Source organism: Aspergillus undulatus (assembly GCF_047715775.1).
Source record: "Aspergillus undulatus strain CBS 261.88 unplaced genomic scaffold BDV17scaffold_9, whole genome shotgun sequence".
NCBI lineage: Eukaryota > Fungi > Ascomycota > Eurotiomycetes > Eurotiales > Aspergillaceae > Aspergillus > Aspergillus undulatus.
Genome location: NW_027396613.1, coordinates 229,629 through 242,330, shown reverse-complemented (window position 1 = coordinate 242,330; position 12,702 = coordinate 229,629). Strand labels below are relative to the sequence as shown.

Here is a 12,702-nt window from a genome sequence, read left to right as displayed (position 1 = left end):
GGGAAGAGGGTTCATTTGTTAGGTACGAGTCGGCATTCGCTTTGGGCGAACATTAGGCGGAGGATTCCGGATGAGGATATTGAGAGGAGGAGGGTGGTGAGGGTTGTTTCGAATAGCGAAGGAATGAATGTAGTGCACTTTACTGACGGGGGTGAGTCTGTTGAGGCGAATTTGGTGCTTGGTGCGGATGGGATCAAGGGGGTTACCAAGGAAGCGTTATTTCCGGGGGAGGAGGGGCTGTACCAAGCCTGAGTTTCAGTAAGCAAACGCACCCTTAGACCATGAAAGCAGAACTAAATGCGGCAGGGGCCTCGTCGGTGTTGGCGGATTCATTTCTTCAGAAGAAGTCAAAGATCTTGTCGAAAAAGGAAGCATGAATCTGGTCCTTGGAGGTAATGGCTTCTTCGGATATTTCTACTCAAACAGTGCCCCTTCTGTGTCAAAACGTGATTCCATTTATCATGTCTCAGATCCAGGAGGGCCGTTAGGCCGGTGGTCAACGTACGCCGTGCACGAATGTCCTGAGCCGAAGACAATGGACATGGATGCCGTCGCTGAACAACTACGCGAGAGACACGCGCACTTGGGTGATCCGACTATTCAGAAGATACTGAATTCCTTGGAGGTCAAGAGTATGTACCCTACATGGACAATGCCTCAGCTGCCGACCTGGGAGCGAGACGGTGTGGTCCTTGTAGGAGATGCAGCCCATGCTCTTCCATCTACGTCTGGCCAAGGATTGCAGGCCTTGGAGGACGTCGAGGCATTTGCTATGTTGCTCGGCCATACTATTCGTGGTGCCTATCAGGACGACACGCCTGGTACTATGGGGTATAAGAACGCCGTCATTACAGCTGCCAAGCAGTATATGGAGATTCGCCGGCCGTGAGTACAGAGCATGCTGGAGAACGCACAGCGTATGCAGAATAGTAAGCGCGGAATGAGGGTAATAGCTGAGTATGTGAAGTACTGTGTGATGTGGCTGGCTGGTTTGTTGATTTCCGAAGTAGGGGAGAAGATAGGTTTATTGACAAGTATAGGATGGTTTCCGGGGATGATGTCGCGTTCTACGAAGGAAGTGATCAACTACGACATTTTTGAGGTGGTAACGAGGTTCATCGAGGAACAGGAAAGCTGACTTGAGGATTTTGAATGTTGGATATGAACTTGTATGAAAAATATGCATAATTATACGAGAACGGAAGCGAGACAAATCTACGCTGAGAGTGGGATCTATATGGAGTTATGCTAAGCCTCAATACACGAATAAGGCTGGCCCCACTGTCGGGCAAGATTACCACATTCGCGCTGCTCGGACCGAAGACTTCGGACATCGGATTTCGGAGTTGGGACAAAGTTTCCGTATCTGAACGTCACTCTTCTATCACTTTTCTTAGTTTCTAGCCACTTCCCTCGAATCCTGCTAGAGCCCCCTCGGACACGAAATGGGAGAATGTCCCCGTCTTGGGACCCTTGAGACGGCCGATTACGATGCAGGATCCCTGCAATGACTCGGCTTCGGACCCTCCAAAGAGATCGTGGCTTCATATCGCAACCCTCATGAGCCATCATGAATAATACTTGGGAGTTAGTCGCAAACTTTCTGTGGACGGCCCGCCCGGACCCTGCAATCCACCTTTAACCGAGTCAGGCCACTTCACTCGGGGCTTAAGCTGTTCATCCATGGGACCATGATTATCAATCGGCTGGCTCGAACGCGTTCTCGGCTCCATAGCTTCACGTATGAAAACTTTTGCTTTCTTCTTCTTCCCGGATGACAAGCAACTCGACTGGGACTAAACCATGCAGTCCTATCTCCAGTACCGGCGCATCGGACAGGCTGTTCGCAAACAACTTTCTGAACACCCAGAGTGGGCTTCAACGCAAAGAGAAAGCAACGACATCTCCGCCAGCATAGACCAAAGCAATGAGATAATCCAAGACAAGCCATCGAGGCTGCGACCTTTATCTCTCCCACCCGGGGTCCGGCAGAGAGAGAGGATTGGCGCGGATGGAGCACCGACGACGGTGTTTGTGGTCGGCTGGGAGCACGACAAGGACGCGGCAAATCCGCACAATTATAGCATGATGAGTCGGGTTACTGCTACCTTAATAGTATCGGCACTGGCATTTGCAGTCGGCGCGGCTTCGTCAATAGAGTCGGCAGTAATACCTCAGAATAGCGCAGCGTTCGGCGTTAGTGAGGTGGTTGCATCGTTAGCAACGGCAATGTACCTCCTTGGCTTCGCCGCAGGCTCCCTCGTGTCCGGACCGTTGTCAGAAATCGTGGGCCGCAATGCCGTATACACTCTCTCCCTTACGCTCTTCATGGTCTTCATCATGGCTAGTGGACTTGCACCCAATTTTGGCGCCCAGCTGGCGTTTCGGTTCCTTGCGGGTGTCTTCGGTTGCCCCCCTCTTACCTGCGCCGGTGGAACAATCGCGGACCTCTGGAATCCGCTGGAGAAGACTCTCTACTTCCCGCTCTATGCCATCACCTCCTTTGGTGGACCTGTTTTTGGGCCTGTCATAGCCTTCTACATGGGCCAGGGCACGCTCTCATGGCGCTGGACGAATTGGATCGTGCTCATTATGTCTGGTCTGGTCATGGGTCTGATTCTTCTATTTCAACCAGAGACCTACGGCCCTCTGCTGTTGAGATGGAAGGCAGCGCACTATCGCAAAATCACTGGCGACCTGAGGTACCGATCTGAGATGGACATGGAAAAGATTGCGCTATTCTCGCGCATCACCAGCGCCTGCATACGCCAGTTTACGCTCACTGTTCATGAGCCGATTATTCTGTTTATCTCCTTATACATGACCGTCATTTACATTGTGCTGTTCACTTTCTTCGACGGGTATCCGTATATCTTCGAGCAGGTTCATGATATCAGTCAAGGACTGACCAATGTCATATTCGTCGCGATGTACGTGGGCATTGCATTGGCTTCATTCTGGGTTCCTGTCGTCTATTCGTGGACGAAGAAGGAGTTTGCCGCCGCCACTGCTTCAATGACTGAAGCTTCAACTGTATCGGGAGCGGATACCCCTGGGAACACCAGCTCAGACGACGAAAGCACCGCAAAATCTCATCCCACAAGGCCCGAGAACAGACTATGGTTTGCCATGCTCGGCGCACCATTCATCCCGATCGGTTTGTTCTGGATGGGCTGGACAGACTACGTAAGTCTACACTACTACACGTCAATCATCCTCCAACTCGCTAACCAAAACAGAAATCCATCTCAATCTGGTCCCCCATTGTCGCATCCGCTGTCTTCGGCTTCGGCACAATCACCGTCTTCATCTCAAGCTACATGTACGTGATCGACTCGTACGATACCTACGCAGCATCCGCTCCCGGCTTCATGACTGTCTCAAGATACTGCGCGGCTGGCGGTATGACGGTCGTCGGGATCCCGTTCTACAAAAATATGGGTGTCCAGTACACCTTGACCATTTTGGCGTGTATTTCTGTAGCCATGACGCCGCTGCCGTATATGTTTTGGAAGTTTGGACATGTTATTCGGGGGTGGTCGAAGTTTGCTTCGCATGCTTGATTCCGGTTATGGATCAAGCAAATGGATGATGAGACATTGGTATGGATAGATGATAGTAGATGGGAAGAGAATTATAGATATAGATCGCCTTAGAGCAGAATTCGGCTTGAAGCTGAATGGATAATAAGTTAATATTTTATAAACTCGTGCCAATGCCGCATCTTTATTCTATTCGGATCAATGAATATGCTGGCGCACGCAATGGCCCGGAAACCACATAGCTCAGTTTATAGCGCAGTGGTGAATCCCGCGAAATCCGCGTAAAGCAGGAAATCAGCATGAAGCTGAATAGGTAATAGACTAATAGTTGTTAAACCCATTGCCAATATTCCACCTTCGTTTAATTCAGATCAATATATAATATGCCCAAGGAATAAACTGGAAACCACATAGCCCAGTTTATAGCTCAGTAGAAATCCCGAAGTAGTTTTACGTTAAGTATACAGCGCCGGAACCTGCCTTACAGCCTAAGGCATTAAGATTACATAACCCGCATCTCCGCGACGGGGACATTTTATCGCAAGTCCGCAAACCACCGAAAGCAACATCAGATCGCAACTCTGCAGCCAAAATGCACGCTACTCGAGTTCTGTTCGGGCGGTCCGTGTGGAAGGGTATGTAACTCTTATATCCAACTCAATAACGAGCTCACTGTATCGCAAATTAACCTCCTCCAGGCCCGAATATCGTCCCGTACGTTGAATGAACCCACTCATCCAATCCGACCATTCTCAATCTCATTCTCTGTCGCCCAACTCAACCAACAATCAGAAAACACCATCCTCCAAAACCAAAAGCCCCTCACTAATATATCTTAATAACAGTCTCCCCCTCCCCCGCCAACTCCCACCCCCCCCAAACACGCCCCCGATCCGAACGCAGAAGCGCGGTGCCACAATCCTTCCGAATTTCGTGGGCCTCCGGTTCTCCGTGCATAATGGGAAGACTTATCATGATGTGTTGATTACGGATGAAATGGTTGGTCGGAAACTGGGGGAGTTTTCGCCGTATGTCTTTTTCTCGCTTCTTCACTAACCTTATTTCCCTATTGATGGATCAAATGAATGGTATTAACGGTGACTGACTGATTGATCTGATATGCAGGACGCGGAAGAGGTTCACGTATAAGCTCTCGAAGAACAAATGATTGATGGTCCGATTGCGTGCTGGACTGGCTGTCCTATATTGGATGCATGGGTGTCTGGGTTGGGAGTTTTCTATTTTTTTATTTTACCAGCGGTGTTCAACGTCTATCTGGCCATCCTGAGGCCGTGTATATTTATTTGCTGCCTGTATCAATATCAACACGCTATGCGATTTATGCGTGGGATAACTTTTTGCGAGTGCATGGTTTTGTAGACGAGTCGTAGGGTCTCTTTTGGCATGCGTGATTACGGAACGCTGCGGTCAGCTCCACCGTCATTTGGAGAATGAACCCTCGTTGAAAAATATAGCGCCCGTCTACAAAAGCACACGCCAGAGTCACGCTGGTACTCTCAGATCAGATATCAAAGTCATATCAAGTCCGTTGCTAATTCTTATTATTGCCCGGTAGCGCCATAGAAATCTCAGAGTCCCTCTCGAACGCCATGATATCCAGAAGATAGAAAAAGAACCCAGCCAACCGACAAACCCAGATTCCACCTTAGCATCTCGGCTTGAACCCAGCAACCACCCGGCTGGTCCGATAGACACAGGCAGCCCCCAATCCATTTCAACAAGCCGAATAGGCGAATAAATCACCGATAAAACTCCCCCCTCTTAACACTAACCCCATACTCCGAAACCGCCATGCCCAAATCCTCCATCGTAAGCACCGTCCTCCCCTGCCCCGACCCCCCACTCCCACCACCCCCAAATCCTGGCCTCTGAATCCCCAAATGCGTACCAGCCTTACTACTACCCCCTCCTCCCTTCCCCGCATCACCAGCCCCAGAACCACCCGCAGCACCACCAGCAGGCGCGCTGGGCCCGCCCAGCCCCGACGCTGCATTCAGCGAGCCCATGGGGTTACTTGCGGATGAGGAGTTTGAGGCCCGGATGCGCGCGTACTGATATGAGTCTGCGGCGATGTCGGCGATAAATTTTTGGGTTGCGAGGGCGAGGAGACGCGCTAAGTGTGGGGGGGTTTGGTTGGGTCCGTTCCCGGGGGGTGGGAGGCCGGCGAGGGTTAGGTAGTGGGATGTTACGGCGTCGGGGATCTATAGTTTGAAATGTCAGTAATGCTTTCCGATAGATGAGGTAGGTGGATTTGAGCCGCGGCCATACACATGGCCGGGTTAGGTGAGGTGACGTACAATAGGCGCATAATCATCCATCTTCCCCAAAAACTCTCTGAGACTAGTCTCTTTCTTCGAAGTCGCAGCCGCATCAACAGAAGTCGCTTGGACCGGGTTCCCAATGTCCTCATTTCCAGCGCCAGCGGCTGCATCGCCCGCGGCACCAGCCTCAGCAGCGGTATTATTGGTATTCGCCATGAGCTCAGCGTCCTGCTCGATGGACTGATCTAGCGCGGCGTCAGGGACGTCCGGTTCGGGTTTCGGAACAACGGTTTCGGACGACGAGGGCGGTTGTGAGGTCTGATTTGGTTGTGGTGTTGATGAGCTGGGGGGTTGTGTGCTTTGTGGTGGTTGTGGTGGTAGGGATGAGGGCGGTTCGGACATAGCGAGTGATGAGTTGGCGGTGTTGGCGGCAGGGGTGAGGGGACAATGGGGGCAGTGACAATTCACGCAATCGGGAGCTAATCGGACAATGAAACTTGGGTCGAGTTATTGAAGGGATTACTCGGACAACAGAGGGAGATGTATGAAGACAAAGAAGAGTGAATTTCGGTGGTTGCTGGTCTTCCGGACCCACTCTGAGCTCTGCTCTCTGGGTCTGCCACCATGACTCTGAGGACATTGCTACTCCATATAGTATGCGTATAGTAAGTAAATTATTAGATTTCATACTAATACAACGCTCCGATCCGTCTGCAATAATGTTACACTCGCTGGTTTACGCCTTTTCACCTACGAAAACGCTCACTGCCCCAGGTGCATGTTGTCCGGATGATGATGATGATGATGATGATGCTGCGGCTGCCCAAACTGCTCCCCATGCACCTCCTTCCCCAGCGTCTGCATGAGATTCTGCTCCGCCGTCTGGTCAAAGTTAGGATCCGGCGGGAGCGGCGACGCAGACATGCTCTCGTGGCCGTGCGCATGCGTTACCTGCTGCGGGTGAGCCCCCGCCAGCGCCATCATGCCCTTGATCCCCTCAACATGAGCCTTGTCCTCCTCGCCCTGCTTTTTCTGCCGCTCGCGGGCCTCGCGTTTAGCGGCTTGCGCGGGTGCACGAGTCTTGAGCTCCCCAGTGACAAATTTGAGGTAATAAGGCACCTCGATTCCGCTTTTGAGAAAGAAGAGTTTCAGGTTGCGGGCTTTGTCTTTGAGTTGGACTTGATTGCGGTCCTTGAGTGCTTCGCTGATTGTACCACCGGGCCCGAACATGGCAAGAATTTGGCTCCAGTGAGGGCCCTTGACGCGATCGAGACCAGCCATGAGTGCGTTTTCTTCTTCAGTAGTCCACGGTCGCCGCTGGCTGGGTAGACCAGACTTGCGACTGCTGGGGGAGGATTTTGCTGACGCGGCCATTCGCGCTCGTTCGTAGAGAACTTGCGTGGGTTGAGACTGAGAGTAATGAGGGATGCCTGGCATGTAGCCGTGGTTGGCGGTCGATGAGTTCGGCCGACCTGGTATGGGAGACGGCGAAGGGTGGCTGTACTGCTGGAAGTTGTTTTGCATGGGGCTCTGCTGGAACGTATACTGGCCGGGCGATTGTTGATACCCTGAAGGAGCCGGGCTAGACTGGTATTGTTGTTGCGCCGGAGCATATCCTTGCAGAATTTGTATTCCCTGTTGCTGCTGGGATGCCTGCTGCTGCTGTTGTTGAGCCTGCTGCTGCTGAGCCTGTTGCTGAGCCTGCTGTTGCTGGTATTGCTGTTGTTGTTGCTGCTGTTGCTGGGCCTGCTGTTGCTGTTGCTGCTGCTGCTGTTGAGCTTGCTGCTGCGAGCGTCTCAGCCCGTGGCCCTGTAGTGCAATCTGTGCTGCTCGAGCTGCACGCGCGACCAGGTCACCGTGCATATTCCTGTCGACAGGAACCTCCGGCGCCTGCGTAACAACGGGAAATTGAGTCTGGAGAGGGGCACTAGGCGGCTCGGAGTCGCCATTTGATGAGGACGGTTGTCGTCCTTTTGTGACCTTCTTCGACTAATTCGCATCAGCAGTCTGCACTAAATGAAATAATGTAACTCAAGGATCTAACCTGTTGGTTGTTGATGGTATCAAAGTTTTTCGAGATGTACGAGCTTAGATCTCTAAGAAAGTCTTCCCAGTGGTATTTGTCCGGCAAAGCTTTCATTGCCTCCTCATTGTTGATATCATTGAGGAGAATCTCGCGGCGCGACCCGGCACGATTGACAAAGTCGGTTTCGCTCGGAGCGGGCTGCCGCGTTCCAGGCCGTCGGTCCAGAAGCTGCTGCTCCAGGTTATCAGGGAAGAGAGTGTATAGCAACTCAGTGCGTGTCCGCTCGGTGTTGTTCATTGACGCAATGAACGCCTGGGTCTTCAGCTCAAGGAAGAGAGCACCTTGTTGTTTGAGAAGCCGGCCGCCTTCCGGAACAAAAACATCGAGAAAGTTGTCGTTCAGCTCAGAGAAGCCAATCTCCTGAGTGCCAAATATGCTCGAAACGAACGAAGCCAGATTCGCTTTCCGAATAATGTCGATTTGATGGGGTTCAGTGAGTTCGAGCTCGATCGGAGATAGGAACGATTTCTTGGTAGAATAGACTTTCTTCGTGTGATCAAAGAGAGAGCGCATCGTTGCGTAGGCCTGTCCATTCTCAGAGTCTGGCTCTGACACGAAGGAAGTGATGTCTTGGTAAGTCGACTTGGCTAGTAAGGAGAGAATTTGAGTGGACTATCGAATTAGCTTCACTCTTCATAAATATCGCAGTGACAACTCACCAAATTGTCCAGGATGGGCAGGCTCTGAATCTTCAGGTGGGAATTGGCCTTGACAAAGACCATCCCCTTAGGGGCACCCTGACCCGAAAGGTCCGGCAGCTGCTGCGGTCCCATCGCGCATTGTTCCTCCACGCGCTCCGAATGATTCATTATATTCGAAATCACAGTAGCAACGTCCGAGTCGATATGCGTGTTCTGCTCTGGCTGCATCGAGCCTTCCCCGGGTTGGTCAATCTGACCATTTTTGTGTTCCGGTGTTTCCACCGTGTCGACCACGCCTCCGCCGAGCGCTGATGCCAGTTCCTCTTCTATTTGATCTCCGGCTCCTGGAAGGTTGTACTGCCGGTGATCGTGCTGGTGGAACTGTTCCTGGGGCTGTTCTTGAGGCTGCTCTTGGGGCTGCGGAGTCGTGTTGTCCTCTGGGTCGGTTTCAAGGCGGCGTTTCTTGGACGCTCGGGGGGAGAGAGATCCATCATCATCGAGGGGGTGAGGCAATTTGGAGAAGCCTGTAAATCATGATAGTCAGCTTTAGAATCGTGACCAAACTGAATCCTGGGAGTGTTACTGCCCGGGTAAAGGCTGGAGGGAGACACCGAACGCGGCAGGGGTGGCTTACCGTGATGACCCTCCTCCTTGAGGACCGGGGAGGCAGGAAGGTCAGCAGACGCCTGGCCCTCATTAGAAGGGCCTGACTCCCCGGCGTCGACCATGATGGGAGGAGATGGCGCCGACATCTTAGATGATGCTTCCGAGATCAGCAATGAGGGCTTAGGGGTAGGGCGGGCTCGTAGGGCTCGAAGCTGAAAAGAATGCTGTCACGTGTGGCTATCCAAGCAAAAGGCACGTGAGCACTAGTACTATTTTAGACAAGGATGGCGCTAACCTAAAAGGCTAGTGCACGAATGACGTCAACCTCGTATAGAGTGCTTGGCGGGCTTCGTCTTCCTTCATACAGAATACATTCGCTTATATGATTCCATTAAATGAGCCGAGCAGTATGTATGTCTGGGAACGGTGGCTATGGGTGCTTGAAGGAAGATTTTTATGTTTAGCGATGTGGAAGGCTGAGGCTAAAATAATTTCCGGCTCATCTATTTATACATCTCAACAGCAAAGTACAATGTGAATAAGACCTGATTGTGCGGATGTGCTATGATATGACTATTGATATACATGGGTGTGGCGGGTGGTTATGGCGGGAATGAGGTGCTTGGGGGCGGGTTCTTAATGTGCAGGTGTAGATAGATAGCTTAGCCCTAAGCTAGACTCTGAGACAAGTACAGCGACACAGTGTCTTCCACTTCCGCCCGGATAATCTTGTGCGCTGCATTGACTGGAAACTTCTTGAGCCCAACGCTTTTCAAATATACCACTCCTTGTAGAGAATATTGGTTTCCAAGGGTGCGGACGACGTGGCGCTTGATCTGGGCTTCTGTCTTGCCGGTGAAGCGCTCGAGGACGGCAAACGGGCCCTCCACGTTGACCACACAAGCCTGTTCAGGTTATTAGTTCAATATCCATAGGCTTAAAAAGTTTATGGAATGTGGACACTCACCCGAGTAGAAGTAAACTTCTCCAGAACACTCTCTATCGGGGCAGGCATCACCACACCCCCGTTGACTTGAATGGCATCCTTCTTCCGTCCTAGGATAAACACAATCCCTTTCTTGTCCACCATGCCCACATCCCCCGTATCAAACCACCGCCTTCCATCTTCATAGAACGAATCGGCTGAGACAGAATCAAGGTAACCTGGAATGACACCCCCACAACAAACATGCACCTCGCCCACCTCTCCCCTCCTCGTCACGACGCCCCCCTCCGAATCCCAAATTCGCACAACCGCCCCCGGCGCGACAGTTCCCACAGAGCTCATCTCACCGTGGAACGGGGGCTTCTTCATAATTTTGTCAGTGGAACTCTGCGCCTTCCCGAAAGACCAAACAAATGCCCCTCCCCCTCCCATCTCCGTAATCCCACGATGAACAACAACCCTCGCGCTCAACAACAACCGTCCACAACTCTCGAGTACATCCCTCGTGATCGCATCCCCACAAACCTGGACGGTCTTTACACACGAAACATCCACGTCAACAGTCCATAATTTAGCCTTCCGTTCCAGTTCCGCGGAAACACCGTGCACCATTGCCGGCGTCATAACAATGAACGAGACGCGTTGTTTCTCGACTGCGTCAACGAGATCAGCGCTGTTGAAACCGGAGCCTGTCAGTACCACTGTTCCACCCGAGCGCCATGTTTGGAGGGTTTGTGCTTGGGCTATGCCGCGCGCGTTGTGGGCTTGTTGGAGGGCGACGATTGGGTTAGATTGAGATCGAGGGGCTGTTGGTGATGGTGTTGTTGTTGATGATGGTGGGTTTGGGGGTGTCAGAAGCCACGATTGGCTCTGAAGGACGTGTGCCACTCCTGAGACACGGATGGGGCAGCCTTTGGGCTTGTTAATGTCTCGCTCTAACTATGTGTTCCTCCAAAGGTAAGACATACCTTTCGGCTCCCCTTCTGTCCCAGACGTAAACAGGATCGAGAACGTGCGGTCTGGGTCATCGGATCGAGCTGTGGTGAGGAGAGACACCGTGCCGGTAGCCGAGAGGGTCGATGAAGCCGCATAAGACAGAAGTGATCTCCAGATCGACTTTCGCTGAAACCCTAGATCCAAATCGTGCTTTGTCTCGGCGAGGGTTATTCCCAGAATCCTCTTGCTACTGGTATCTCGAGGTAGATCCCTCATTGCGACATCGAGCGTCTCGGTGTCCTGTGCACCCTGTACGACGATCACGGATGGCTTGAGCAGGCAAAGCATCTCGCGAAGGTCATTGTGCCGTTCTGGGGTTAGGAAGCTCAGATCGAGAGGTACGATTGTCAGACGAAGGATAACAGCCATCCAGAGAAGGACGGTATACTCGACACTGTTCGGGATAAGGAGGAGCATTGTGCCCGTTCCATTCCCCTTTGCACCGCTCGCCAATAGACCTCCCGCCACTCGCAAAGCGCCGCGGTGTAGTTGAGTGTATGTCCAGGCGAGACATGTCTCAGTTCCAATTCCAGCTCCAGTCTCGGTCTTCGCATAAGTCAGAGGCTTATGTTGGGTCTGTCCTGACTTGCGCTTGCCATTAAGACCATGGTTGGCGGTACCGTTCATCCCCTTGTTATAACTGCCAATAAGAGAGGAGAGGTGGTCTGGCGGCTGATGGGTGCTTATGACAGCTAGTCCGTGAGGATTCGCACGGAGCCCTCGCTCGATGTGTAGAAACACGGAAAGGTCATGGTTGGCGAGAGGACCGCCGTCTATCTCTGCTGATTGCGCGCGGGAAGGGAGACAGAGGAGGGAGCGTAGACTGGGCATCGTACTCCGGTTTGCTGATTGTAGACCAAAGTCGACCTGGGTAGTGTGAGGGAAGATTGCCGTTGCCTGGGATCAGGGGTTTGGTAGCTTGGGCTTATGTCGATGGGGTGGAGTCTGGTCACTGAGATGCAATCATGTTTGCTCCCCGGGCTTGTCTGCACAAGCTCGGGGATCAAACTTGGACTCGGGGTCCGGTTGTGATACAGCAGTGAATAATCGAATGAAATCGCATCATGCGACAGTCGTTAGCGACAGAGATGCTGAACAGTCACACTAGTCGTGTAGTTTAGATTCAATTGCTCATCTTGTCGAGTCTCCAGCCCTAACTCGCGCCGTGCTTACGGCACGCTTGGCATCCTGCAATCAGCACCCTGTCGAGCTCCCAATAATTTTACACTCTATTAAGACTAGACACAACTGAGATCCTCGGCCCAAGACCAGCCGTAGGAAGTGGGAACTAATTCCTAATCAGATGCATTCTCACCTACCTAATAACTAGTCCCTTAACCTCCACAATCGTCGCATTGCCAGACCCAACCCCAACCCCAATCCCAAGCCCTATCATCCCCGCCCCCATCTCAGTCCCAGTCGCAATCCCAGTCTCATTCAATCCAACAGCACGACTACCCTTCCGCAACTCAAAAAGCACCTCATACGGTCCCGTCATACAAACCCACGTAAACGGGACCATGACAATTGTCAAAAGCCCAACAATCCCAGCCTTGCGCCACAGCTGACGCTGCGCGCTCTGCGCAGCGGCAATGTAGAAATA

At 52.2% G+C, this 12,702-nt stretch overlaps 5 protein-coding genes across 5 annotated transcripts; 2 read left to right on the top strand and 3 right to left on the bottom strand.

Moving 5' to 3' along the window:
* The first annotated feature begins 1,688 nt into the window (after nucleotides 1–1,688).
* BDV17DRAFT_240000 (MFS transporter) lies at nucleotides 1,689–3,645 on the top strand. The gene is made up of 2 exons (XM_073755939.1): nucleotides 1,689–3,186; nucleotides 3,240–3,645. The coding sequence occupies exons 1-2, from the start codon at nucleotides 1,804–1,806 to the stop codon at nucleotides 3,561–3,563; spliced, it is 1,707 nt and encodes a 568-aa protein (XP_073618413.1). The 5' UTR covers nucleotides 1,689–1,803; the 3' UTR covers nucleotides 3,564–3,645.
* A 471-nt stretch (nucleotides 3,646–4,116) lies between these two features.
* Nucleotides 4,117–5,415, top strand: BDV17DRAFT_256035 (S19 family ribosomal protein). The gene is made up of 4 exons (XM_073757006.1): nucleotides 4,117–4,177; nucleotides 4,241–4,256; nucleotides 4,388–4,570; nucleotides 4,668–5,415. Exons 1-4 carry the CDS (start codon nucleotides 4,135–4,137, stop codon nucleotides 4,708–4,710), a joined length of 285 nt encoding a protein of 94 aa, XP_073618412.1. The 5' UTR covers nucleotides 4,117–4,134; the 3' UTR covers nucleotides 4,711–5,415.
* BDV17DRAFT_239958 (putative TFIID and and SAGA complex TAF10 subunit) lies at nucleotides 5,080–6,345 on the bottom strand. Its single transcript, XM_073755938.1, has 2 exons — nucleotides 5,861–6,345; nucleotides 5,080–5,764 (listed from the first exon to the last, which is right to left on the bottom strand). The coding sequence occupies exons 1-2, from the start codon at nucleotides 6,224–6,226 to the stop codon at nucleotides 5,303–5,305; spliced, it is 828 nt and encodes a 275-aa protein (XP_073618411.1). The 5' UTR covers nucleotides 6,227–6,345; the 3' UTR covers nucleotides 5,080–5,302.
* Nucleotides 6,346–6,586: 241 nt separating this feature from the next.
* On the bottom strand, nucleotides 6,587–9,303 carry BDV17DRAFT_288644 (putative MYB DNA binding protein (Tbf1); the record flags this gene model as incomplete). The annotated part of the gene is made up of 4 exons (XM_073761452.1): nucleotides 6,587–7,813; nucleotides 7,869–8,522; nucleotides 8,570–9,075; nucleotides 9,186–9,303. The coding sequence occupies 4 exons, from the start codon at nucleotides 9,301–9,303 to the stop codon at nucleotides 6,587–6,589; spliced, it is 2,505 nt and encodes an 834-aa protein (XP_073618410.1).
* A 522-nt stretch (nucleotides 9,304–9,825) lies between these two features.
* On the bottom strand, nucleotides 9,826–11,930 carry BDV17DRAFT_288643 (uncharacterized protein; the record flags this gene model as incomplete). Its single annotated transcript, XM_073761451.1, has 3 exons — nucleotides 9,826–10,062; nucleotides 10,125–11,014; nucleotides 11,072–11,930. The coding sequence occupies 3 exons, from the start codon at nucleotides 11,928–11,930 to the stop codon at nucleotides 9,826–9,828; spliced, it is 1,986 nt and encodes a 661-aa protein (XP_073618409.1).
* Nucleotides 11,931–12,702: the final 772 nt, after the last annotated feature.

Coding starts and splice junctions, on each gene's coding strand:
- BDV17DRAFT_240000 (XM_073755939.1), top strand. CDS start 1,804: ATGCAGTCCTATCTCCAGTACCGGCGCATCGGACAGGCTGTTCGCAAA. Junction 3,187..3,239: donor GGATGGGCTGGACAGACTAC/GTAAGTCTACAC, acceptor TAACCAAAACAG/AAATCCATCTCAATCTGGTC.
- BDV17DRAFT_256035 (XM_073757006.1), top strand. CDS start 4,135: ATGCACGCTACTCGAGTTCTGTTCGGGCGGTCCGTGTGGAAGG. Junction 4,571..4,667: donor AAACTGGGGGAGTTTTCGCC/GTATGTCTTTTT, acceptor TCTGATATGCAG/GACGCGGAAGAGGTTCACGT.
- BDV17DRAFT_239958 (XM_073755938.1), bottom strand. CDS start 6,226: ATGTCCGAACCGCCCTCATCCCTACCACCACAACCACCACAAAGCACA. Junction 5,765..5,860: donor TGGATGATTATGCGCCTATT/GTACGTCACCTC, acceptor TTCAAACTATAG/ATCCCCGACGCCGTAACATC.